The 26,547-nt window shown below is 43.6% G+C and overlaps 2 protein-coding genes across 4 annotated transcripts; both read left to right on the top strand.

Moving 5' to 3' along the window:
* The first annotated feature begins 225 nt into the window (after window positions 1–225).
* On the top strand, window positions 226–9,204 carry malt2 (MALT paracaspase 2). The gene is made up of 17 exons (XM_085265556.1): window positions 226–441; window positions 892–1,046; window positions 1,220–1,386; window positions 2,505–2,635; window positions 2,795–2,939; window positions 3,021–3,208; window positions 4,343–4,439; window positions 4,646–4,696; window positions 4,991–5,071; window positions 5,162–5,365; window positions 5,522–5,699; window positions 5,781–5,855; window positions 5,986–6,113; window positions 7,635–7,784; window positions 7,872–8,029; window positions 8,192–8,326; window positions 8,504–9,204. Exons 2-17 carry the CDS (start codon window positions 910–912, stop codon window positions 8,945–8,947), a joined length of 2,469 nt encoding a protein of 822 aa, XP_085121682.1. The 5' UTR covers window positions 226–441; window positions 892–909; the 3' UTR covers window positions 8,948–9,204.
* A 611-nt stretch (window positions 9,205–9,815) lies between these two features.
* On the top strand, window positions 9,816–17,252 carry safb (scaffold attachment factor B). 3 transcript variants are annotated; one of them, XM_085264476.1, is made up of 21 exons: window positions 9,817–10,114; window positions 10,412–10,508; window positions 10,762–10,826; window positions 10,911–11,114; window positions 11,201–11,260; window positions 11,347–11,386; window positions 12,194–12,620; window positions 13,007–13,050; window positions 13,136–13,245; window positions 13,345–13,494; window positions 13,808–13,896; window positions 14,121–14,170; window positions 14,271–14,356; window positions 14,473–14,615; window positions 14,765–14,915; window positions 15,056–15,252; window positions 15,356–15,524; window positions 15,908–15,981; window positions 16,064–16,122; window positions 16,205–16,259; window positions 16,351–17,252. In XM_085264476.1, exons 1-21 carry the CDS (start codon window positions 9,962–9,964, stop codon window positions 16,469–16,471), a joined length of 2,544 nt encoding a protein of 847 aa, XP_085120602.1. In that variant the 5' UTR covers window positions 9,817–9,961; the 3' UTR covers window positions 16,472–17,252. The 3 variants fall into 3 exon arrangements, with proteins under 3 accessions (XP_085120601.1, XP_085120602.1, XP_085120603.1); XM_085264477.1 differs by having other exon boundaries at window positions 9,818–10,114; window positions 14,765–14,870; XM_085264475.1 differs by having other exon boundaries at window positions 9,816–10,114; window positions 10,762–11,114.
* Window positions 17,253–26,547: the final 9,295 nt, after the last annotated feature.

Raw genomic sequence — 26,547 nt, forward strand, 5'->3', positions numbered from 1 at the left:
ACTGTCTATAAATAAAAATGAAATTATATTCAAAAGTTGAGTTTGTCCCATTGCTTTAATTGATATTAGGTATCCAGATGTGGCACCACTTTAGGTTGTAATGTAGAGCTGTGTTCACGGTTGGTAAGTCGGTGCTTTTCAGCCCAACCCCAAGTCACAGGAAAAGCTCTGGGTCGCAGTTTGTAATAGTTATTGCGCTGATCTTTAAATACTAGCTACAGTGGTGGTGTTGCCATAAAAACGCTTCATGCAAATGACTGCGCGCAGCAGGGGTTGCAGAAACGAGGAACCGAAATGAGAAGCGACTCATCTGGGGAACAAATCATGCAAGATTGGAAGAGTGATTGTATCACGATGCATCATCTATCTCGTTAATGTAAAAGTAACTCTGTTCCTCTTTCTATGTATCTGAGATTTGAACACCGGTTTGTTGTAAATCTGGTAAGTCGAGCGCTCATTTAACGGCTTAAAATCCCCCCAAAAACTAAGGGTTTAGTAGCGCAAAATAGCGGAAGCGGCACTTGGCGCAGCTATTAATGGACGTCTTGATAGTTTGGTATGAGTTCAACTCAGTTCAATTTCGGGGGGTTTCGTTGTTAAGTCTTCATCCTGCTTCCCGGCGGTGCTATGATCCGCGGGCGTGTGCAGTTATAGGCGGATTTTCATAAAGTAAGAAACGGGAAAACCCGAGGCTGTGTTTACAACCCGTAGGTTAGTGGCGTTTCGGCTCCGTAGGCGAATAAGTAGTGCATTCATTCAACAATCAAAGCAATGTTGTAGATCATCGCTGTCAGTCACACCTCGAGGTAGAAGCGTTAGAGAAACCGCGACTGCGCAGTCACTCGGCGATTTTAGCTCCTAAAGTTTAAATTCGATGTCCTGCTTTGTTAGTAGTGAAGAATTACGAAGATGGAGGAGTGGAAAAGGAGCATCGGTACTCTCAGCGACGAAATCCTAATTAAGCTGGCAAAGATGTTGGACAACTCCACCTGTGGATGGAGGCAGCTAGCTAACGCGGTGTCCGAGCAGCCGAAATTCCGCTGCAGGTGAGACCTTGAAGGCATCACGTGAAGGTGGTAGCTTTACGCTTTATTCACAGTTTCTAAAACTTAAGCCGTGTCTCTACTGTATGGTGTGTGGTTATGGGGGGTTATGGATCCCCCTCAAGACTGACTATGCCACCATCTGCTAACATCACACACTGCCCTGTCTCCTGCAGTGAGCGGGAGCTGACCAGCTGTTCTCTCCAGGTGCTGACTGCTGCAGGCAGCCCGGCACGCACCATGCTGACATTACTGGCTGAGCGTTCCTGCTCCCTGGACTTCCTGCTCCACTGCCTGAGGAAGATGGAGCACCAGGAAGCTGTGCAGTTCCTCACCACTGCAGGTAAAGGAGAAGTCACTGGGCTGTTATATATGCAAAGTCTGTTTCTTACTGCTACTGTTGCCTACTGTTTCCTTATAAACAGGAGGAAGACACAGTCCTGTTTAGACCACGTAACTGTAAAACACACATTCACAAGCCGCTTTATTAGGTACACCTCACTAGTTTTGCCTTCAGAACTACCTTAATTCTAATGACTGTAACTGTCATCTCAATCATGTGACTGTGGAGGCCATTTGACTACAGTAAACCCACTGACCCTCATTTACTAACAGGGCATACACACAAATCTGTGCGTAAATGAATACTGAAATACTACTATTACGAATAATAAGGCTAACCCCAACCCTGATAATTACAGACAGTTTTCCAGAACCCCATAAGCCACAAAATTCCCCAAAATACATCAACATTTAAAAATAAAATGACTTGTAAAGAAAACAGAATGCTTAATGGTAAAGTATAGGCTTTAACCTTTACATTTAAACACATTTAAATGTAAAAGATACATTCCAGTATCTCTTATCTCATCCTATCTTTAATTAAACATGACTTCTGGCTATACTGGATTCGTCACTTACAGTCCAGTTTCATAAAGTAAGTTTATCATCTGCGGCTGACAGATCACATGCTCCTTTCCCTCTACCCATTTTCTTATTTTTCTTATACCCTGTTAGTCTTCTCATATCAAGTTTAACTTTTAGTGAGCATCTCAAGGGAAAAGTAATTCGGCGCCCTCGTTATTTCAGCCAGTAATTGGAGTAATCACGCCTGTGTAACCTCTTTGGAAAGCTGCCCCTTTTCTGGCTACCTCCTCAGACTTCAGACACCATTATTTAAGTTTCCCCAGTCGCATTTTTTCCTTCTTTTTTGCCTCGGCGATGTATGCTTCTCTCTTACAACATCACAACTCTTTCCACTTCATCTTCAGGTAAACTGTTTCCCCTATATAAAGAAATGGGGGTGTGTCCGTATGCAGGTAGTATGCAGATTGTAAACAGCAAGCACGAGCCCACTGATTTACAATGAGTCTGATTTACTCACATATGCACAGCAGTATTGGTCGTTTTGCACGTGTCATAAATCTGATGATTTGCTCATGTTGTGTGTTTGTGTGGTAGTGGCAGAGCAGATTCAGATCACAGTGCAGCCGCAGTCCCAGGAAGCCGCACCTGGGAGCAATGTGGTATTGACCTGCAGGGCCTCTGGTCCCCCCGGACTCGGCTACCAGTGGTTCAAAGGCAAACAGGAGGTCACTGAAATTTTTGTGATTAATGGACTATAAAAAGAAGGGAAAAGATTCCTGCATAAACCCGCAGAGCCAATGAGATAGCTTGCCATCTTAATATCTTAATACAGTTTCAGCTATGAACTCTTATGCATATTGATTTTTTTTTCTTTTGTCTTATAGATTTTGGGGGAATCAGGAAATTCCTCAGAACTGGTTCTTTGCCCTTTAAGCCCCACCCACCAGGGTCACTATATCTGCAGGATAAGCCATGGAGAGAAATTTGTTTTCTCCAAGTGGGCTCAAGTTCGTTTGATCATCTCTGCAGGTTCTTCTTCCTTCTGCTTCTCTGACGTTGTTTTAATTTATCTTTCAGCATGTCATGTAATGTTTTGGTGAATTTTCTCAGGCTGCAGCAGCAGTCTGTTTCCAGGTTCAGTGAGCGGGTTGCATATCATCCAGCGCCCGCAGTCCCAGGCAGCCTCTGAGGGGGACACTCTAGTCCTGGAGTGCACTGCAGAGGGAAACCCACCTGCACAGTATGAGTGGTACCACAACAAAGTGCCCATGCCACAACAAAAGACGAGCTCACTCAGGGTAAGTAAGCAGCACAGCTATGCTGCACAGAGCTGCTTCTCTACTGGATATGAAAACTACTGAATTATATTCACTTAAAGAGCACGGTGGATTTACATGTGACGTCATGCGCACTGGATATGATATATTCACCATTTGCGATGGAAAGACGGGTATTTTTGTGCATGTGGATATAGTTGGGATGGAAAACAACTATGTGGCGATGGGTCCTGGAGCTGTGTGGGGAATGAAATTTGTTGCAGAGAGAATACCGTATTCACCTAAAAGCAGAAGTTATGACTCAACATCACAGATTAACTGCGCAATGCTTGTAGACACATCTGTCATGTCCATCCAAGCAATTTTTATCAACCAGATAAGGAAAATACATTTTTCCCTAGTGGCAAGCGGTTCCTGGGAGTTCACTGACTGGTCTGTGTGACCTGGGCTTTAGTAATAATTTCCCGAGCAACTGATATCAACCTCCACCAGCGCTTACTGGATGGGTGGCGACTGCGTGACCTCTGTGACTGGAACCTCGTTCACTTGATCCTAAATTGGGTGGCTCAGGAGATAGAGCAAGTATTCTAGTTTATCTACTAATCGGAACGTTGCTAGTTAAATCTCTGTCTGCTCCAGTCTGCATGCCATAGTTTCTTTGGGTAAGATACTGAACCCTGAGATGCATTCCTCGGTGAGTGTTGGATAGAAAGCAAAAAGACGTCTTCTACTCAAGTAAAGTATAAATATAAGAATCAGTCCATTTAACATTTGTAACAAAATGTCACATGTCTGCAACACCTTTAATTTTTTTTAAAACTTTCACATTAAAATGCAGCTGATTGTTATATCGGTTATAGACTGTATATAAAAGATGGAGATAGGCACGTGAGCATCTATTGGTTTCTGGGTTCTGCATTTTAAAACCTAAATATTTACATTTTGGCTGTCACGTGATGGCTTTTTGGTCTCCCACGAGGGATGTGACTATCAGTAAGGATCCAAATCACTCCATGTACCGGGAATCACTTTTGTGCCCATACTCACTTAGGAGTTACAAGTTTATAGCACTTCCACATTCATTTTCCGTCTCTGCAGGTTGTAGCTTGATGTCAGCTTAATGCTCTATGTGGCGTATGTTTTGTATCTGTGCAGATCCCATGTGTGACCACAGCACACAGAGGAGAGTACACCTGCAAGGTGTTCAATTTGTATCACGAGGTGTGGAGCAGCACGGCAACAGTCACCATCGGTGAGCCATTGTTTGTATTTTCTAAATTAGGAATGTAAACATAAATGAGAAAATTTAGTAAGCTCTTAATGTTAAAATGTTTATATATTTGCATGAAGTAAATAAGTAAAAGCACATTACAATAAGTCTGACACTTCACATTTGTATAGTTACAAAATCGCAGTACCGTGCTGTGGTAACTGTTCTTGTTTTCCCCTTTCATGCAGGCCCCAGTTCTGTCACTGACGCCTCCTGGGTAGAGGTTGACCGCGGTCTAGGTACTCTTTAATTTCTGGTAGAATATTTAGAGGAACTACCGCAGTATTGTAATTCCTATGTCCTGTCTGACTTTGATTCCTCTTTTTAAATATAACAGGTAATTAAAAAGTGGTATTTATAGATAGTGTGCATGTGTAACCTAAAAAACAGCTACTGATAGCTGTGGTTAATTGGGTTAATGTGAAGTACACAGTAAGTCTGGTTACCAGGCTTTACAGAAGTGAAAACGAGATGTTAAACAAACTGTTAGTTATCAGATAACACAGCATGTTTTTTTCTTTTGGTGTTCTCAGAGTCACAGGAAGTCCACAAAACCTACCTACCAGGAACACATCCGCTAGCCAGTTCGCCCCCATCTGCCAAGGACGTTTATGGTGAATTTACGCAAGCAAACAGACAAATACCGAGTCTTACTTTTGTCGATTTGTGGTGGATTTCATTGCTCATTCTCTTCCTGTCCACAGCCACAGACAAAGTCGCTCTTCTGATTGGTAACATGAACTACATTTACCACACGCAGCTGTGTGCTCCCATTTCTGACGTCCACGAGTTGACCAACCTTCTTCGACAGTTGGACTTCAAGGTGGTTTCTTTGCTCGATCTCAACTGGCAGGAGATGCACAGCGCTGTTACTGAGTTCCTGTTGCTGCTTGACAAAGGAGTCTACGGTACGTCTGCTGCATACGTCTGTCCAATTTGAGCGACTGCGCTGCGCTTTACTGATAAAATAAATGCAGCACTGTGTTTGTAAAATCTACTTTTAATTTTAAAAAAAGAATACAACTAGGATAAATAATTGCATCTGTTTTTCTTTACTTCTGAAGGTTTGCTATATTTTGCTGGTCATGGCTATGAGAACTATGGAAACAGCTTCATGGTTCCCATTGACGCTCCGGTCTCCTACACATCAGAGCACTGCTTGTGTGTACAGAATATACTCACAAAGATGCAGGAGAAAAAGACTGGTCTTAATGTATTCCTGCTGGACATGTGTCGCAAAAGGTATGTTTTGTTTTGTTTTTATTTAATGAAATTATAATCAGCGCAGACCCTCTGAATCTGTTTGTCCGTTTTCTTTTTCAGAAACCCACACGATGATGTCATCGTGCAGCCTGGACTGCTGAAGGTCACAGCAAATATAGTGTTTGGTTATGCCACGTAAGCTCCCAGTCCTAAATGCGGTTCAGTTTTGAATTTCTTTAGTATCGGGTGTTGTTTTCTAGCACTTATTGTGTATTTCTACTTCAGGCTACAAGGTCAAACTCATGTGAAAGTTGCTGTCTTTTAGATGCGTAGACGCTGAAGCGTATGAGGTGAAGAGGGAAGACGTGTCAAATGGCATCTTCATACACTACCTCAAAAAGCGAGTTTGTGAAGACGAGAAGGTCACCGTTATGCTCGACAGAGTGGCTGAAGGTAGAGCACTCAACAATCTGTACGATATAATCGCAATATTCCTCAACTAAAAAAATTTAAAAAACATATCTAATTTCAGTTTGGCTTCACGTTCAGAGTAGACTGCTCTGGCAGTGCCGCACTGCTCCTGCAGATTTTCTTAAGTCCTTAGGACAAGACTAAGCTGCACACCTGCACCTAAAGGATAAAGGTCACTCTTTCGAGGATGCCAATGTTCACATTTTGGAACTCAAAGACAGAAGATTTGAAAGAGGAGTAAAAGGGGCCATTTGTGTCCACTGTGAATAACAATCATTGAACAGAGTGGCTGGGTACTGACACCAGCTGTTGGCCACCTACAGTGCAGTCTTGAGATCCTTTGCAAGCTCCCCCAAAATATTGCGTCAGTTTACTATAATGGGTCACATGATAGGATGAGGCAAGGTGTCACTGAGACATGTCTTGGCTAATGTGATAAAGCGCGATTAATAGTGGGTCAACGACCCTTTTAAGGGATAACCCCAACAGGGTTTAAACACCTCCGACGGTTTTAGAAGTGAAGATGTCTCTTGGATGCGCCGTGAAACGTCTTCACAAAACTTACAGTCCATTCGCTTTTCTTTTCAAGTTATTTCAACTGTGAAAACAGTTCAACATCCTTCATTTTGCAGGAATTCTGCAAAGTCGTGTGAGGAGTGAGAAATGATTATTCCTGACACTTACTGAAATGCTGGGATAAATTTGCATATCCATCTCCTACTTTGTGAGCATCAACAACAAACTGATTCCTTTCGATTTTGGCACGATGCTCGAACCCTTGGTGAAGCTTTGTAATGTGTGTGAACTGTGAGCACCGTTATTAAAGCCACTTTTATGTTTTTAACATGCATGTGACCCGGAAATGGCTCATAGAACGAAGGTAAATTTTTTCATGGCTTCATTGTAATTTATCAAAGTTATTGGAGGAAGAAAAGCTGATTCCAAGGGGGTCAGTGGGGAGGTACTCACTGATTTTTCATGTAAGTACTTATCATGCATGTTGACTCATTGGCAACATTTACCAGACTTAGATGGATTGAGTCAAGGTGTAGCAATATGCCAACGTGGATATGAAGAGAAACCTGAAAGACCACTAAATGCTGTTTAACAAGGAGGATGTTGCAGGTCCAGTCATATCCCACTTATACATGCTGCAGCATGAAAAAACTGTGAACCCTTTGGGGTAAACCACACTGAATGGTGCAAACTATAACTGCAAACCGAATGCATCATTTCTATTTTAAATATCTTTACAATTATTTGTTGATTTTATGGCCTGTTTAGTCTTATGACAGATTTAAGATCTAGTGACACAGCCTGCAAGAAAAACTATTAAATTGATTTCTTCCAGTTATTTAAAGCTCTAAGATCATCTATGACCCTTTTTAAAATGCATATTAGTCCTATTATTAAAGTGTTTTAAACAAAAATAATGTCCTGCAACAGAAAAATAGACACGTCACATCTGTGCTCCCAATATTAAAGCTTGTTTTTTCTTCTCAGACATGGGTCGCTGTGTAATCACACGAGGGCGGCAGGCGCTGGAGCTCCGCAGTAATCTCTCTGAAAGACGCTCCCTCACTGACAGGATACAGGTTTCTCAGTGTTCTGCATCCTCTTCAGCTCGAAACCTGCAGTGGGCTATTGCACATGGTAAAAAAAAGTATTAATTGAAATGATGAAATATTTCAAAAGGCACATTTCTACTCGTATTTATTTATTTATTTATTTATTTCACAGTTCTCCCTGAAAGCCGTTACCTCCAGTTTGACTGTGGAGTGAAGGTTCAGCTTGGATTTGCTGCAGAATTCTCCAACGTCATGGTCATCTACACTCGGATACTTGACAAACCCGATGAAATAGTCTCCTGCTCGGCTCAGCTTACCGATTTCCCTGAGGTGTGTGACACATTATTCCACTTAGATTTAAAAAGCTTGTGATTCAATACAGAACAGACAAGATTTTACCCAGGACTAAATTTGCTGCTGCAGCTCCTTAAAGCACAAGCATCTAATTGAAAATGCACTGAGCTTTACAGAGTTTTCGTATCACTTTTGCAGGATGTGGACATTGATTTGAAGAAGAGCAATCAGGAGTCTCTACTGGAAGCTGGCTGTTTATCATTGATAAAAGAGCTTCCTTCACCAGAAACCCACAGTCTCTACACGCACATCCGCAGCCTGCAGAGACTCAAGGTCTGTCATTTTTCCCTATTTTTACAATAAGTTCTTCTATTTATGACCTCAGAGCAGTCGTTTCCAATGCCAAGCCTGCTGCAGCTCACTTAAAAATCAGGAAGACTGAAGCCGATACTTTTTCATAACTGCTAAAAAGAACCCCAAAACAAATTGTGCTTTTTACTGTCTTTATAGAGGGAGCTCACATTCACAATATGCCTTCATTACACCTACTCCAACATGGATGAGGAAGTGCAAGAAAGGCAGCAAGTAACAGTCGGCAAACCACTGGTCTCCAAACTCAATCTCCACGAACCCCGAGCAGCTCACGTCAGCTCTGCCTCCTCGTCCTTCAGCCTCGACTCTTTTAACGTTCCCGGATGCTCCTCCTTTGGTGAAGACTTGTCCCTGACTGGTACAGCCTCAAACACATGGTCACATCATGCACAAAGTGCCAGTGTGTCTTTCACCGGTGGCTCCCCGACATCACCCAGGAGTGCCAATGTGCCAGAGGAGACTGACAGTCCTGAAATACTAGATAACCCTCGACCTCTTGTTGCCAGCAAAAGTTTGCCCCACAGTAAAGTAAATGACTCAAACTACAAGTTCAGTGACATGTACAATTTTCATTCTTACTGAGACTGAGATTCAGCCTCTACCCACTAATAAATCGGCAGTACAAAATCATGAATGTGTGGAAAGCTTGACAGACAAGTCCTGTTAATATGGCATTTCTTTAAATTCGGCCCGGACTGTATGGGGGCCGTTTAAGTTCTGATCTTTGTATTAACTATGCATTAAGTTGTGTAATGTTTTTTTTTATTATTATGGATTTGTAACAATGTTATGCAACCCAAAGACTGCCTTCAAAACAGGAGAATAAAGCATAAACTTTATACCTTTAACCTTTTTGTAACATGCATTAGAAAAAAATGTATGAAGACAGTAAGACAGTGGTGAGGTGCAGCTGGAGGGACATATGGGTTTAAGTTGGGGGTGAGATTACATCTGAGATCATTCTTGCTTGCAGAGATGGACTATGACGTTCAAAGATGACACGAATAGGAAGAAGGTGGAAGATGGCCTGGAGAGGTGCAGGTATGCACTGGAGAGAAAAGGAATAAAAGTCAGCAGTGTGTGAATGAGAGGGAGACAGGTGTAACAGTGAAGGAGGAAGAATTTTAATACTTGGGGTCAACCATCCAAAGCAAGGGAAAGTGCACAAAACATGTGAAAAAGAGTGCAGGTAGGGTGGAGTGGGTGGAGCGAGTGGATATGTTTGGTGTAACAGAGGAGGATGTAAGAGGTAGGGTAAGAAGGATGAAGATGATGGGAGCAGAAAAGAAGAGCTCCTAACTAAAATAGCTGTCTGTGTTTTAACGCTTGCATGAATAACAGCAGCTGCTTACTTTACTATACTCTGCGCTCTCCCGGCCATCAGATCCTTGTCGCTGATTGGTGCCAGTCGCCGCACTATCGCTGCACTGCGCCTGCGCTGTGTCGTCACCACCTCTGCTTGCAGCATCCGCCATTTTGCAGTAATTTAGTAATCCCGCTGCTTCCATTCGTTGTGCGGCGCCAGTAAACACGGCTCTTTGAAGGAATATTATTATTACTATTGCAAGCTGAAGAGATATTTTCCCGTGTCTTGCGATGGCTGACCCATCAGCAGATGTGGAGGTGCCGGAGGGTGCAGAAGTGCGCAAACTGTCGGAGCTGCGGGTCATAGACCTGAAGGCCGAGCTGAAGAAACGAAACCTGGACACGACGGGCGTGAAGAGCGTGCTATCAGAGCGTCTTAAAAAGGTCTGAATTTTACAGTCCCTTAAACAGCCAGTCGCTGAATAACAATGCTTAAAATGCACATAAAGGCCTGCATTATAGAAGTTTAGTTTGACGCTCACACAGCCGCAAAATTTCGAGCGTACTACGCTACAAGGCCGTTGACCCTAAATGTATGCTAAGTGCTAGCATGCGCTTGTACCAAATAACTCGCTAATGCCGCTAATTTGCGTGCATTCACCTATTTGACGTGTTTTTTATTTCAACTGTTGCTTAAATGTACAACCTGTAAAGCGTTTTTGCCGTGCTCTTGACAAACAGGCAATCGAGGAAGAGGGTGGGAATCCGGACGAGATTATCGTCGCTCCGGAGTTGACCACCAAAAAGGCCAACGTCACACCTAAACGCGCTGCCAGAGGTAAGGTTTGCAGCAAGCTCTTAAAACAGCATGTTTTCCGTTTGTTGCTGTGCCCGAGAGGCTTCTGCAAGGCAGGTGGCACGTAATATGTCATGTCGTTGTATTTCGTGCTTGTGCAGCATTCGTGAACAATTACGGTATTTCGTTATAAAAGAAGAGTATAGCAAGAGCAAGGGTAACAGAATATGCGTGGGAGAGATTTAGACGCCTGTCAAAATCAGGCGAAGACTAAACTAAAGTGTATTTTCTTTAGATACCAAGCAGGAGAACGATGAACCGGAGGATGGCACTATGGAGGAGGATTCCCGCGATGGCCACGTAAGTTTATTGATAGGATTATCTTGCTTTTCCTCCAGTTTGGATGCTACGGCTGATGTATTAAAAACGTCTTTGTCTAATCAGGAGGATGAGCATGAACATGAGAACATGCAGGACATGGACATCCTTGACATGAACATTCTGGATGAGACTGACAATGACAACGGAATACCGGCTGAAGATGACGAGTATGGAAGCGAGAACTTTTACAGAGAGGACGACTCGGGGATGAATGAAGAAAATGACTACAGGGCACTCGAGTCAGAAGAAGACACGAGAGGTCCAGAGGTGAGAGATAATACTAGAAACCTGTCTGCTAAATCTTTACTTGTAACTCTGTTTTAATGTTAGTTTATTTGAATATATTTTAACAGATGGATGAATTTGAGATGCTGGATAAGGATGAAGATGCAACATTTTCAGCAGCCAATGTGGTAGGTTTACTAAGTATTTCTTACGCCTGCAGAGCCTGTTAAAACACGATAACGTTTTGAACGAGACATAATTTTCTGTGTTAAAGGCTCAGGATCCAGAGGCTGACGACACAAAAGAAGAAACAGGTACTGTAAAAGAAATTGGCTCATCATAAGGTTGAGGTGTAGATGTGCAGTGTTAAGCTTGAAAATGCAAACACTTTGTTTAGTTTCAACCAACAAGAGAGACTGGAAGCCCAAAGGGAATTGCTGACTTGGTGTTGAAATTTGTTTAGCCACATATGATCTTTTCTTTGTTCATTTGTAAATATCGGTCAAGTTACCATATATCTTCTCACACGCTCACGTGACTGTGGTTAACAAGTTGATTCACACTGCCAGCAATTCAGTTTCAAGGTGAGGGAGGTTTAAGCTGTGCAGGTGATTGTAGTGTTTCTAGGTTGCCACGTGAAGGTCAAGGCAAAGAAGATGCATCAAGATTTGTCAACTCTTACGACTTTTTAAAGACGGTGAATCATAAATCAGCTGGATAAGAAACTGCTGGACTTGAGCTGAAGGTCTGCTCACTACCAATGGACGCTGGAAAAGTCTCAAAGGCTGAAAGAAGATGGAGTTCAGCGAGCCTCCGGTGTACTGCTGATGTTGTGGCTCTCTTCAGCACTCTACTCTTTGTCTGTCTTGGATCAGGTGAAAAGAGTGAAGTGGTTGAGCTTGAGAAATTAGTTTTAGCCCCTTTAGTTGCTCGGTTGTCCCAACAGCCTTTGGGCCCTTTTCCAGTCTCTCTTTAGGGCCATCGTTTTAATACATAGTTCTAAGAGCACAGGCCAGTGGTCATGACGTTCCTAATCCAGGCCTTGCCAGTTCCTCGTTAACCATTGATGTGTTTCAGAAGTGATTAAACTATGTGCCATTCTATTCCTGTTAAATCCGTAGAAAATGACAAAGTAGCCGGGTCTTGTTTATCTGAGCCGCATAACGAAGATCAACACCAGAGCCACGAGACGAGCCCTGAAGAAGACCAAGGAGCCACCGCCGGAGGGGAAGAAAGTGTGTCCGACACAGGTGCCCAGTCCAACGTGACTGCCGCTGGAGATGCGGAGGGCAGCGGGGATGTTGTGGGGACTGATCCCAAAGAGGTTGGGGAGGAACAGAACGCCCCAGAAGAGACACTTGACGGTGAAAACAAAATGTCGCAGGCTGTTAGTGTAAGCAAACAGGGCGGCGAGGTTGAAACTGTTGATTCAGAAACGGGGGCTAAGAAGGTTGAGGAGGATGAGAAGACAGAAGAGAAAGCTGCTGCGGATTCAGCCTCGACACTGAAAGAGTCCTCTTCTGTAGAGGGCGATGATCAGAAAAAGAGGTTTGTTGCTTTCTGTATACTAGAAACCAAAAATGGTTATCTCTGTTGCTTTGGCCCCTTTGTGCTAGCAAAATTTGGATGCTCTTTTGGAGGTAAAAACGTTTTGTACATTTGTTTTGTTTTGGTTCCCCCATTTTTCATTCCTTGCACTCACCTGTCCCACTTTATTATCCATTAAAAACCTAACTATTCGGATTGCCAGAGGATATAACTCCATTTATTCGCCAATACATCACTGCACTATGGTACATGTTGGGTTGATCGCTGTAGGCAATGAGAGATGCTATATAACAGAAATACAAACATGTGTGCCAGAAGATCGTGGATGTCCTCGCCAACATCCTCACCGTTGTAGGTTGATGGCTTTTTTTCCCCTTCTTCTTTAGCTCTGAGGAGAAAGATGGCAAGACCGAGTCGAAGGATGAAAAGGGTGAGTAAATCAAATGGCTTCTTTGTCTTGGTGGTCTTGTTTTCAGTGGCTGTGTGCTCATTAATTTTATGGTGCACATGTGTAGGTGCTGGAGCTGGGGCCGCAGCAAGCAGCAGCAGGAATCTGTGGGTCAGTGGCCTCTCTTCCACTACCAGAGCGACTGATCTGAAGACGCTTTTCAGCAAATATGGCAAGGTTAGTCGATTGAAAACAGTCTCTCACCGGTGTCACCAGACAGTTACTTTCTGCATGGACGCAAAAATAATATTTATGGGCTTTATAAATGTCCTGCAGGTTGTCGGAGCTAAGGTGGTGACCAATGCCAAAAGTCCCGGGGCTCGCTGCTACGGGTTTGTCACCATGTCATCCACAGAGGAAGCAACCAAGTGTATCAGCCACCTTCACAGGACCGAGTTGCATGGCAGGATGATCTCTGTGGAGCGGGTGAGTGTGGGGAGAAGGAGAAGTAACTAACATTTCATCTGACAGTCTGATCATTTGGAAGCAGCAGTCTGTTTTCTGTTTAGTTGTATTGCAATGCCTAAAACTTTGTTAAACTGATGGTTGTAATCAGACTAAAGTGTTAGCTCTAAATAAAAAAAACATGCAGCAAATAAAATGGTTGGAAATGGCAAAGATTAGAAATGATCTGAAGTAATTAGAAAGCTGTAGAGAAGGCAGAGGTATTTGTTTCTTTAAACACGCTGATGTTGAGCTTGGTCTTGTGAATAAACGTGTTCCCGTTTAAACATTGCAGGCTAAAAATGAACCTGCAGGGAAGAAGCCAGCTGACAAGAACGACCCCAAGAGGTCTAGCACTGACAGGAGACACTCCACTGACTCCAAGTAAGACTGCCAGACCGTTGACTTGTGTTTGAGTGATATCGCTAAAAGTGCCTCTTCTGCTGGGAAAATTTGGCCCAGTGAGGTTTTAAATATCACAGGTGTATTTATATTTTTAGCATGCCATGTGTCTGGGTAGTTTGTCAGACATTTAGCCCTTTGTATAAACCAAGATAAGGATCAGGTTAACTGTTCAATGATTTCTGACAATATGGATGTTTCTGCAGGTCTGATGGAAAGGATGAGAAGTCTGAGGGAGAAGGAAAAGATGGCAAAGGTGTGAGATGTGTTAGAATTTCCACCTGGACATGATTAAAAAAAAAAAAAAAACAACCTTTATTACATACTTGACATTAATAATTTTGATTGTTTGACAGGACGAAATGAGAGGACTGTAGTTATGGACAAGTCCAAGGGAGAGCCTGTTATCAGTGTCAAAACCAAAAGCAAAAGCAAGGAGAGGGTAAGTAATGATTAATGACCCTGTAACTGCCATCTCCCTCTTAATCAGTGTTGTTTTGTTGATGCATGAAGTGGTTAGATCATGCCCGTCTTCACACTCTTCTGCTCTTTCTTCAGAGCACCAAGAGTCGGGACCGAACTTCTTCGAGTAAGGAGAGGAAAGACATCTTGTCATTTGATCAGATTAAGGAGCAAAGGGAGAGGGAGAGACAAAGGCAGAGGGAGAGGGAGATCAGAGAGGTCGAGAGACGCAGATTCACGTAAGGATCATGAATACAGAAATAACACTTAGCCCATCATGGAGCTTAACAACACAGAATGTATTCATAAAGACACTTCTATATATTAGCAGTTAGCTCAGGTTTTGATCGGATAATAAATATCAGCTGATTTTTCTTTTTTCATTCAGTGATCGCAATCGGGAATTCCGACCTGACCGAGAGCGTGAGCGCATCCGTCTCTTCCGGGAGAGGGAGGAGCGAAACCACTTGATGAAGAAGAGACACTGGTTGGAGGTATCGTCACATGACTCCTCTCTGCCTCCAAATATGCGTCCTTTGGTACAACTCTCAATCCGATGCACTCTGCACATAATCACTACATTTTCTTTCATTCCTCCCATATAAACACTTCTCACCTTAATCCCTGTTAGTTCTAAAAAATGTATGAATTAACTGTAATCAAATGATTTCATTTGCAGGCTGAGAAGCAGCGCCTCGACGCAGATCGCATGGAGCGTCAGTTCCTGGAGCGTGAAAGGCTACGCATTGAGTACGAAAGGCGGCGAGAGCAGGAAAGGATCCTCAGGGAGCGCGAGGAGCTGAGACGGCAGCAGGAGCAGCTGCGCTATGAACAGGAGCGGCGCCCCGTTAAGAGGCCTTACGACATGGACGGCAGGTACAGTGACGTGTGTGTGTGACACTGATGCATGCTGCGTTTATCTGCTGGATACAGCTTTGCTCACTGGTCGATCCTCGTGGTTTTTGTGGTTCCTTTTTAGGAAGGATGACTGGCCTGATAAGCGTATGGCCATGGATGACCGTTACGGCCGCTCAGACTTCGGTCGCTATCAGGATTTTGATCACAGAGAAAGGGGACGTTACCAAGACGACATGATGATGGACAGGCGGGACAACACCCGTAATATGGGTGCTGACAGAGATGGTCAGGTAAGAACCCTGCATCCTCCCCCCAGATATTATTCTGTTAGGAAAAGAAACACCATGAGTTACAAAAACCACAAATATTTATTGTTGGCACCACCCTCACTCCTAAACTCTGCATGTTGAAGTCTAGATGTGGAACATGGACACCGGCAAAGCCACTTAAGTTAAATAAAACACAGTTGAGCTGAGCACTGCAGCTTCACAGGCCTGGCGTGTGGATATCAAACACGAGTGCTCTTTAAAGTGAGCTCCCACAGTATTGATATGTTGCTGTGGTTCAGAGCTTTAACTAACAGCAAAAGCCACTAAACGCTGAACTTTTAGTGTGTAGAATATGCAGACGCATGTGAGAATATGAAAATTTCAGCTGTCTTGTCCTTTTGCAGCACTTCTCAGAAAGACACGGCAGAGACGGAAGAGACTCCTGGGGTGGAGGCTATGACAAGCGCATGAATCCCAGGTGAATATCACTCTGTTGGCTTCTTTTCAAGCGCAATAAGCAACTTTTATAGTCCACTAATGCCGTTTTCCTGTCTTATTAGGGAGGGCGGTCGTGACTGGGATTCTAACCGTAAGATGGATGGAGACAGACCCTGGCAAGGTAGGTCAACCTGCACTTTAAGGTATTAGCTATAAAAGCACTGCTGTCTTAACTTGGATCTTTCTTCTTTTTTTAATTCCAGGTCGGGATGGAGCTATCCCAGGACAGAGCCACATGACACGAGGAGGAATGGCTGGGTGAGTAGCTTCTGCATTCAGTCTTGCTTTGTTTGCAGCTAGCCTCGCTGGTTTCACAACAGAGCTGATGTCGGTGTGTCTTTGATTTCAGAGGCCGTGGCGGCTACATGAACACGGGAACATCTCAGTCTCTGTCCGGAGCGCTTAACAGACAGAACCAGCTGATGCAGGGCAGCGGGCTGCAGGGCGGAGCTTTCGGCCGCCGTTACTGATGCCTGTCTGGAGACGGTTGTGTAATGATGTGGTTATGTTGTTTTTGTAAGAAAAAAAAAAAAAAAAGAAGAAGAAGAAAAGAAAAAAATCATTTTTTTAAATTCAGGATTTTTTTTTTCCCTTTTTGGCACAATTCCCATCGATTTTCGATGGAAGTGTGTTTATCCTTTTGTGATACAGTGATAGTGTATTTATCATACAGCCCTACCTTGTTTGTACATCACAGCTGTTATGCATCCGCAAGTTGGCGTGAGTGTGTGTGTGTGCGTGCGTGTAAAATAAATTCAGATGTTTATTAAACCCTTTTCAGACATGTGATATGTAATATTGCTGGCTTCAATAATACATGGATGTTTCTAGGTTTGACCTAGACCGATTTCCACATTTTTATTTTTTGTCTTTTAAGGACGAGTGATCAGGATGCTGATACGTTGTTGCCGTCAGTTCAATGAAGAAGAGCGCATGTCTGAAAGAGGCTTTAGACGCCTGAGTTCCTGGACCTAACCTCACAAGCCTCCTTTCTGTATCCAAGCCCTTAGAAGGTTTTTTTTCTTCTTGTTGTTGTTTTGTTTTTTGATGAAACTTTATTGAAAATAATTTGAGAGTTTCAGGTTCTCGTCATTTTTAAAAAGATGCTCAGTGAAAGTTTGTTGCAGATGAAAGCGTTTTAAAATTAAATGTCACACTTTGTTTCTCCTTGCTTGTAACGTTTTTGTTTTTCTAGTTTTCCTTTTAGCCTTGTGATAAATTCTAGAATTAAATGTGTGGTCGTGATTCAAATGTCTTTCTAGTTTTGTGGATGTTTTTAAAACCTTTTCTGTGCCGCTCGGTGGCACAGAAGCTCGGGCCGCGGGTATAAAACTGTACAATGCACATGCGCATTATCTTTGTCAGATTTTTAAAGATATTGTGGCATCAGTGGTACTCGCTTATTTAGCTTTTGCAAATAAAATTGCACCAACAGTTACTGGACATGGCAGTGAAAATGTCCTGTCCTAGTTTATGAAACAGTCCTCGTGGCTCTCAGAAATGAAGCGGTATGAGGCCTGATTATTATTAAAGAAGGTTATGAATGGAAATTAATACAGATATGTGGTCAGAAAAATTATGTCATAAAACAAGCTTTGACGCCTGGCTAAAATGTGCATTTCCCAACTTGTTAGGTGAAACCTGTCGACCTGAGCAATCAGAAGTTTTCAGAGCAGCGTTGTACACTTTGCAATCATTTTAGCAACCACCAACTAGGAGGACACTCAGGTCTGAGTAACTGGGTCCTTCACTAGCAAACAGAACAGTTTTACTGTTGAAATTAATTATTTTTACAGGAGGAAACCCAAGTTTTTGGCTGTTTTATTATTGACTGGATTCATACATATAACCTAAATGGATAGTGGTATAAATCAAACTATCAAATCAATTCAATTTTATTTATACAGTGCCAAATCACAACAACAGTCGCCTCAAGGCGCTTTATATTGTACAGTAGACCCTACAATAATACATACAGATATAAACCCAACAATCATATGACCCCCTATGAGCAAGCACTTTGGCAACAGTGGGAAGGAAAAACTCCCTTTTAACAGGAAGAAACCTCCGGCAGAACCAGGCTCAGGGAGGGGTGGGGCCAACTGCTGCAACCGGTTGGGGTGAGAGAAGGAAGACAGGATAAAGACATGCTGTGAAAGAGAGACAGAGGCTGTGTCCCAATTCAGGGTCTGCACGCTTGAAGTACGCATTTCAAGTGCGGTTACGTCACCGCCACTCGACGACGGCTGTCCCAATTCGAAGTGTGCTTCAAATGCATACTCCAAATGCGCTGTCGATTTCCCCAAATATCAAGCGTGGTCCAATGCACGCTTTGTGGTCCCATATATCCCACAATTCATAGCCCGGCGGTGGGTGTGGATAATTTTGCCGCAAAATACGGCAGAAGGGAGCAGCCGAAGAGGGTTTTTTTTCTTCCAAACTTTATTGAACTTATAAAGCGAACAGTCAGTCATTCCAGTTCAGTTTGTACAGTAGACATACAAGGCAAATAAGAGTAACAATATACAGTACAATGAAATAAGAAGGATAAATAAATAAAGGATAAAAAAAGAAAAAAAGGGGGGAATGTGACAGACTTCATAACAACTTTGTACTTGAAAGTTGTGACAGCTCATTCGTTAAACATTTCTGAATGAATTTCAATCAATGATAAACCTTTTTTATTGGAAGTTAATTTAAGAGAGTTTAAGTAGAGCTGTTAGCTGTTAGCATGCGTCCGTACTACCTGCCCCGGGAGTTCTCGCATGTTATCGCGATAACAGCGTATGTCCCCCCCTCGGCCAATGCGGATGCAGCCTGTGACTCTCTCCACTCTGTGGTCAGCAGACTGCAAACACAATCACCGAGAGCCCTTCTCATAATATCAGGGGACTTCAATCATGCCTCACTGGACTCCACACTGCCCACCTTCACCCAGTATGTGACCTGCCCAACCAGAGTCAATAAAACACTGGACTTACTGTATGCCAATGCAGAAGAGGCATACAGTTCATCACCTCTCCCTCCCCTGGGCAGATCTGATCACAACCTGGTGCACCTTGTCCCTGTGTATGAGCCCTTAGTGCGCAGGGAGCCACCAGCCACCCGCACAGTACAGAGATGGTCAGAGGAGAGCGAGGAGGCTCTTAAGGATTGTTTTGAGTCGACTGTGTGGGAGGTGATTTGTGATGACCACGGAGAGGACATCGACAGCCTTACTACATGCATTACTGACTATATAAACTTCTGTGTGGATAACACTGTACCTACCAGGACTGTACGGTGTTTCTCCAACAACAAACCTTGGATTACCCCAGAAATTAAAACCGTCCTCAAACAGAAGAGGAGGGCCTTCAAATCCAGAGACAAAGAGGTCCTGCGCAGTATCTTAACTGTTCCCAGAACTGCGCTCTTCTGGACAGAGATCTCCGATGTTGTTCCCGGGATCTGCTGGAGCCACTCGCCTAGCTTGGGAGTCACCGCACCTAGTGCTCCGATTACCACGGGGACCACCGTTACCTTCACCCTCCACATCCTCTCGAGCTCTTCTCTGAGCCCTTGGTATTTCTCCAGCTTCTCGTGTTCCTTCTTCCTGATATTGCTGTCATTCGGAACCGCTACATCGATCACTACGGCCATCTTCTTCTGTTTGTCTACCACCACTATGTCCGGTTGGTTAGCCACCACCATTTTGTCCGTCTGTATCTGGAAGTCCCACAGGATCTTAGCTCGGTCATTCTCCACCACCCTTGGGGGCATCTCCCATTTTGACCTCGGGACTTCCAGGTTATACTCGGCACAGATGTTCCTGTACACTATGCCGGCCACTTGGTTATGGTGTTCCATGTATGCCTTGCCTGCTAGCATCTTGCACCCTGCTGTTATGTGCTGGATTGTCTCTGGGGCATCTTTACACAGCCTGCACCTGGGGTCTTGCCTGGTGTGATAGACCCCAGCCTCTATGGATCTTGTACTCAGAGCTTGTTCTTGTGCTGCCATGATTAGTGCCTCTGTGCTGTCTTTCAGTCCAGCTTTGTCCAGCCACTGGTAGGATTTCTGGATATCAGCCACCTCCTCTATCTGCCGGTGGTACATACCGTGCAGGGGCCTGTCCTTCCATGATGGTTCCTCGTCTCCCTCCTCTTTCTTGGGTTTCTGCTGCCTGAGGTATTCACTGAGCACTCGGTCAGTTGGGGCCATCTTCCCAATGTATTCTTGGATGTTCGTTGTCTCATCCTGGACTGTGGTGCTGACACTCACCAGTCCCCGGCCCCCTTCCTTCCGCTTAGCGTACAGCCTCAGGGTGCTGGACTTGGGGTGAAACCCTCCATGCATGGTAAGGAGCTTTCTTGTCTCTATGTCAGTGGCTTCTATCTCCTCCTTTGGCCAGCCTATTACCCCAGCAGGGTACCTGATCACGGGCAGGGCGTACGTGTTGATGGCCCGGATCTTGTTCTTACCATTCAGCTGACTCCTCAGGACTTGCCTGACCCTCTGCAGGTACTTGGTGGTTGCAGCTTTTCTAGCGGCCTCTTCATGGTTCCCATTCGCCTGCGGGATCCCCAGGTACTTGTAACTGTCCTCTATGTCTGCAATGTTGCCTTCTGGTAGTTCAATCCCCTCAGTTCTGACTACCTTCCCTCTCTTTGTTACCATCCGACTACACTTCTCCAGTCCGAACGACATTCCAATGTCATTGCTGTATAGCCTGGTAGTGTGGATCAGTGAATCGATGTCTCGTTCACTCTTGGCATACAGCTTGATGTCATCCATGTACAGGAGGTGGCTGACAACTGCTCCGTTCCGTAGTCGGTATCCGTAGCCAGTCTTGTTAATGATCTCACTGAGGGGGTTCAGGCCTATGCAGAACAGCAGTGGGGACAGAGCATCTCCTTGATAGATCCCGCACTTGATGGTGACTTGTGCTATGGGCTTGGAGTTGGCCTCTAGTGTTGTACGCCACATCCCCATTGAGTTCCTGATGAAGGCTCTTAGGGTCCCATTGATCTTGTACAATTCTAGGCATTCCAGTATCCAGCTGTGGGGCATTGAGTCATAGGCCTTCTTGTAATCAATCCAGGCAGTGCACAGGTTGGTCAGTCTGGTCTTGCAGTCTCGGCTGATTGTTCTGTCTACCAGTAGCTGGTGTTTTGCGCCTCTGGTATTCTTGCCAATTCCTTTCTGTGTCCCGCTCATGTATTGATATATATATATATATGTATATATATATATATATATATATATATATATATATATATATATATATATATATATATATATATATATATATATTATTAGGGGTGCAACGATACACAAAATTCACGGTTCGGTTCGGTTCGATACTTTGGTGTCACGGTTCGATATTTTTTCGATACAAAAAAATGTTCATGCCTTTTTAATTTGTCATTTATTAAAATTATAAATATATATTTTAACTCAAAAGTACAGTTTTTAAATTTAATGTTGCTGAAACAAAAGTAATTAAAAAAATAAATATATCTCAGGGCTCTCAAAATTTCAAAATCCCTGGTAGCCCTTCGGGCAGGGACTCTTCAGTTTTTGGTAGCCCAAAATAAATGTAAGTAGCCCGAATAAAAAAGAGAGCAATTTTTTGATTGATGTTTTGTTTCCTTTACAATATTATACTTTAATGTATAATATTGTAAAGGAAACAAAACATTAATCAAAAAATTGTTGAAAAACAAATTCCAACATTGTATAAAAATTACAATCATCAACTCAAATACTTGGTTCTAATTGAACAGAAATTTCTATGAACTTGTAAGAACTGTGTAGGACATGAATCAGTCTGTGTCAGATCCTGAATTTGAAATTTCCGCTGAAGTCACGGGTAAGAGACAAGTGGAACCAAGATCAAGGCCATTTGCTTTTTGAAGTTTGCAAAGACTGCTAAATTTTGCCAGTGGTAGTTCACTCTTTGCAACATAGTACGCTGTTATAAACAGATTTTTCAGGTTTATTTTTAGTATGTTATTTGCAATTGGTGTTTGTTCTGGGAAAGATATTGCAGACTGAGCAATAATGCATTTCTTGCATTTCTCATGGCTTCTAATGGGGGCCTTTCTTAAAATGACTGGTCCCAGTAACAAAGGCGCTTGTCGACTCAGAAATCGAGAGAAAACCAACAACACACCCGGCAGAACATTATGTTATTTACACGGGTGCACATAAGTGGTCCGCATGTGCGCATTCGCTGTCAAAATAAAAGACACGCACCAGATAAGAAGTTGCAACGCGCGTTTGCGTCCATATAAAAAGCACTGTTTTTGTCTGCTAGAGTGGGATTTTCACGGCACATTCTGCACCACATCTCTGTGCGTTCATCATTTGTTTGAAGCCAGCTCACCTCCTGCAACCACTTTTCCGAGAATAGCCCCACTGCGAAAATCGCTAGCCCCGGGACATCGGGCTAGCGATTTTGCAAGCCCTGTATCTGATTGAGGAATCACTCATCTTTGGAAAAGAGAGTTTATTACAGAGAAATGGCTCTTTCCAAAATAAAAGCTATACTATACGCTTCTTCTGGGCTATATTCTCAGCAGCATATTGTAGCGGGTCAGGGCTGTTCGGGGTTCTGTTTGTACAGGTATGGTTTGTTTATGTTGCCATAGTGACGGGTGACGCCCTCTCGCTGCGACGGTGTGTCCTTCCGGGGTCAGAGGGCGCCTTGTGTGTTGTTGTTGTTGTTGTTGCTATGCGGTTGCTGAGCAGTTAGCTAGCAGCAGTGTTCTTCTGCAGATGTCAATAAACGGCTGTGCTCCCTGGCTAGCTCACGGGAAGCAAGACCAAACGACACCTCCGTCTCCTCCTTGTCTGAGCTCGCCACATTGGTGTCAGAAGTGGGATGATGATGGCACCCCATGTTCTGACCCGAGTGACTTTTCCCCCGCCGGTCGTGACTGGCCGGTGCGCCAAAAGAAGGCACCTGGACATTTGCAAAGTGAAAACAAAAAACAAGCGCAAATTCAAACGCGATTTCAATATGTCACATATTGACAGTGGCTCACCGATGCCAATGACATAATTACCCAGCTACATTTCCGAAAGAATGCAAAAGCATTGACATATATTTTTTCTTCCTACAATAGCCCGACGGGCAGGGCAGAGATAGATTTTGGTAGTACGACTGGAAAAATCGCTAGCTCCGGGACATCGGGCTAGCGATTTTGAAAGCCCTGTGTTACAGGCATGGCCCTTTAAGGATGAAGCCTGATGGGAAATGTATTCGGGATGTGTGTAGCGGGACTGCCTGGTGTGTGTGTGTGTAAAGAGAGAGAGCGGAGCAGGGGAAAAGTAACGGTTAGCTACAGAAGAGACGAAAAGAAAATAAATAAAAGGAATATAATAACTCCCTCGACAGCCAGAGTTGTGTCGGCGATGCTCGCTGTGAGTAAACTGTTTCAGCCCACTGTACGCGGTGTTCGTGCCTTAGAGAAGAAATAAAGTTCGGTGAAGCAGTTTCCTACGCCTCCTTCGATCTTTTTGCTAGCGGAGTTGACCTGTATAGTAAGCTGTTGCCGGCTACGAGTCAGTTACGGAACCTTCAAGTAACTGCCAGAGGTTTCCTTACTACGGTTCGGGGCCGCGGATCTGGCGCGGTAACACCTGTATCTGATTGAGGAATCACTCATCTTTGGAAAAGAGAGTTTATTACAGAGAAATGGCTCTTTCCAAAATAAAAGCTATACTATACGCTTCTTCTGGGCTATATTCTCAGCAGCATATTGTAGCGGGTCAGGGCTGTTCGGGGTTCTGTTTGTACAGTTATGTTTTGTTTATGTTGCCATAGTGACGGGTGACGCCCTCTCGCTGCGACGGTGTGTCCTTCCGGGGTCAGAGGGCGCCTTGTGTGTTGTTGTTGTTGTTGCTATGCGGTTGCTGAGCAGTTAGCTAGCGGCAGTGTTCTTCTGCAGATGTCAATAAACGGCTGTGCTCCCTGGCTAGCTCACGGGAAGCAAGACCAAACGATACCTCTGTCTCCTCCTTGTCTGAGCTCGCCACAATATTAAACATATCAGGTCCCCATAAGGAGAATCCTGTGCTAACGGCTGTCTAAATGACTCGGGTAAAGTTTGTAGCATGCATGCTACAATGCTGTCTGTGTTGAATGCTCAGTGGATCTGCGCTCGACAGTGCAGCCTAGGCGGAGTAGTCAAACGCAGATTCACTGAGCGCTCAACACAGACAGCATCGTCAGAAGGAAAGTTGATAAAATAAATTACAAATTTTGTATTGTTCATACATATGCGTACCGAACCGAAAGCACTGTATCGAACGGTTCAATATCGATACGAGTATCGTTGCACCCCTAATATATATATATATATATATATATATATATATATATATATATATATATATATGAAAGGAGAAAAACATTTTTCTCCTTCATTTCTGTCAAACAATGCTGTCTCGCTAGTATCATGTGTTAGTATCATGGTTGCTAGGCAACCTGAACAGCGTATACCGTCCCATTTCACAAGCCTCTCACTTCCACACTTCTCGTACTTATAGTACGCACCGTACGTAGTACGCGTAGTGCGCGTACTTCAAGCGTGCAGACCCTGAATTGGGACACAGCCGGAGATTAATAACAGATATGATTCAATGCAGAGAGGTCTATTAAAGCAGCGGTCCCCAACCACCGGTCCGTGAGTCGTTTGGTACCGGGCCGCGACAGTTGAGGCTCAGGTGTGAAATGTATGGTTTTCAGGGTTTTTATCGGTTTTCAGCATTATTTTGTTATCGTTTTTATCGTTAACTCGGTTTTCCTGGGTCTTTTCATGTGTGTTATGAATAAATCTTCTTTTTTTCAGTACCGGTACTAGTTTTATTTTGTTGTATTTATCCACGACACCTTAAAGGCCGGTCCGTGAAAATATTGTCGGGGATAAACCGGTCCGTGGCGCAAAAAAGGTTGGGGACCGCTGTATTAAAGTGTATCAGAAGTGTATAGTCAGATCTGGTGTTGCATTCTGTATGTTTGCACTCCACCTAGGCTCTCTGCAGACATTGCAGTAAGTTCAATGAACATTTATATGTTGCGCTGTCTTTTCAGATCTGCACTTTTTTAAAACACTAATTTGTGATTACACAGGTGACTAAATACAGGGGTGATGGGAGTTTCGGGAGCGCAAAATAAAAACAAGGGCTTTGCATATTTAGTGTGAAATGTTAAGTACTCACAAGTTGTTTAAAGTAATAATATAAAGCTGTAAACTAAGAGTGTATGACTCGTTTTGGAGCTTGTTCACTTTAAAAGAACGAACACGCTAGGATGACCTTAAACACCAGTTTGTATCATACTATATGACACATGATCTGCTGAGTCTTGATGAAGTGAAGTAAAAGTTAAAATACAGGAACTCAATTTCAGGAATAAAGAACTAACATAGAAAGGTTACAAGTAGCTTTATTTTGTTGAAATGTAAAATAAAAAGGAAAAAAAGGAAGGAGCTATACGTGGAGCTGTGACAGCTGTGTGTGCTCATCTCTGTGGGTGTTATGAACAGAGGTCAAAATGATGTCTCACAGTGATATATAATCCTTTCCTGTTGTATGTTTGCAAAGCCTTTAACATGTTGATATTTCTGGACTAGCAAAAAGATAAAAACAAACAAACTGGAGAAAAATATTAAGCGTGGTCATTTATTTATTGATGTAAATATAGCAATGTTAAATATGAGTCCTAGGATCCTGTTGTTAAGTGTTAAGGGTGACACATACAGTGATTCAGAAAAGTAAAAAAGTAATAAAAGATGCAGATCTACTGGGATTTTCCCACTACAATCATCTCAGAGAATGGTCTGAAAAAGAGAAATATCCACTGAGCGTAGATCTCTGGGGGAAAGTTGGCCTCTTGATACTAGGGGTCAGGGGAGAATTGCCAGACTGCTTAAGCTGATAGGAAAGGTCACAAGGTGCAGAAGAGCATCTCTGAACACACAACACATTGAACCTCGAAGCAGAAGAAGACAACACTGGGTGCCACTCCTGTCAGCTAAGAACCGGAAACTGAGGCCACAATTTGGGTTTGCCAAAATTAAAATGTTGCCCTGTCTGATAGGACTTAATTTGTACTGAGTTTGAAAGGCATTTTGAATGGTAGGCTCAGACTCTGATGTGAACAACATGAAAGCCTGGATGCCACAGCCTCCCCATCCATCCATTCATCCATCCATCCATCCTCTCCCTTCTCCTTTTTCAGGGTCGCGGAGGGCGCTGGAGCCTATCCCAGCTGTCTTAGGACGAGAGGTAGGGGACACCCTGGACAGGTCGGCAGTCTGTCGCAGGGCTCACAGCCTACCCGCGTATTGCTATTCATTATGTTCATCCCTTTACGGCCACATAAAGTGTACCCATCGTCTGAGGGCTGCTTCAAGCAACAAAACACGTCATGCCATGAAGCTGAAATCATCTCAAGCTGATTTCTTGGTTCACTGAACTCAAACGGCCTCCAAAGTCACCAGATCTCAACCCACTAGAGCACCTTGGGGGTGCAGTGGAATGAGTGCTTCATATCACG

The sequence above is a fragment of the Mchenga conophoros genome, linkage group LG23 (assembly GCF_057382185.1).
Source record: "Mchenga conophoros isolate Kocher_MC1m ecotype Shallow Benthic linkage group LG23, M_conophoros_male_GT1.1, whole genome shotgun sequence".
Classification (NCBI taxonomy): Eukaryota; Metazoa; Chordata; class Actinopteri; order Cichliformes; family Cichlidae; genus Mchenga; species Mchenga conophoros.

Bases quoted from the DNA above. Each gene is read 5' to 3' on its own strand.
- malt2 (XM_085265556.1), top strand. From the start codon at position 910: ATGGAGGAGTGGAAAAGGAGCATCGGTACTCTCAGCGACGAAATCCTA. The intron at 4,697-4,990 runs GTACTCTTTAAT...TGGTGTTCTCAG, and splicing joins AGAGGTTGACCGCGGTCTAG to AGTCACAGGAAGTCCACAAA. The intron at 5,700-5,780 runs GTATGTTTTGTT...TTTCTTTTTCAG, and splicing joins CTGGACATGTGTCGCAAAAG to AAACCCACACGATGATGTCA.
- safb (XM_085264475.1), top strand. From the start codon at position 9,962: ATGGCTGACCCATCAGCAGATGTGGAGGTGCCGGAGGGTGCAGAAGTG. The intron at 15,253-15,355 runs GTACAGTGACGT...GTTCCTTTTTAG, and splicing joins CCTTACGACATGGACGGCAG to GAAGGATGACTGGCCTGATA. The intron at 15,525-15,907 runs GTAAGAACCCTG...GTCCTTTTGCAG, and splicing joins GTGCTGACAGAGATGGTCAG to CACTTCTCAGAAAGACACGG.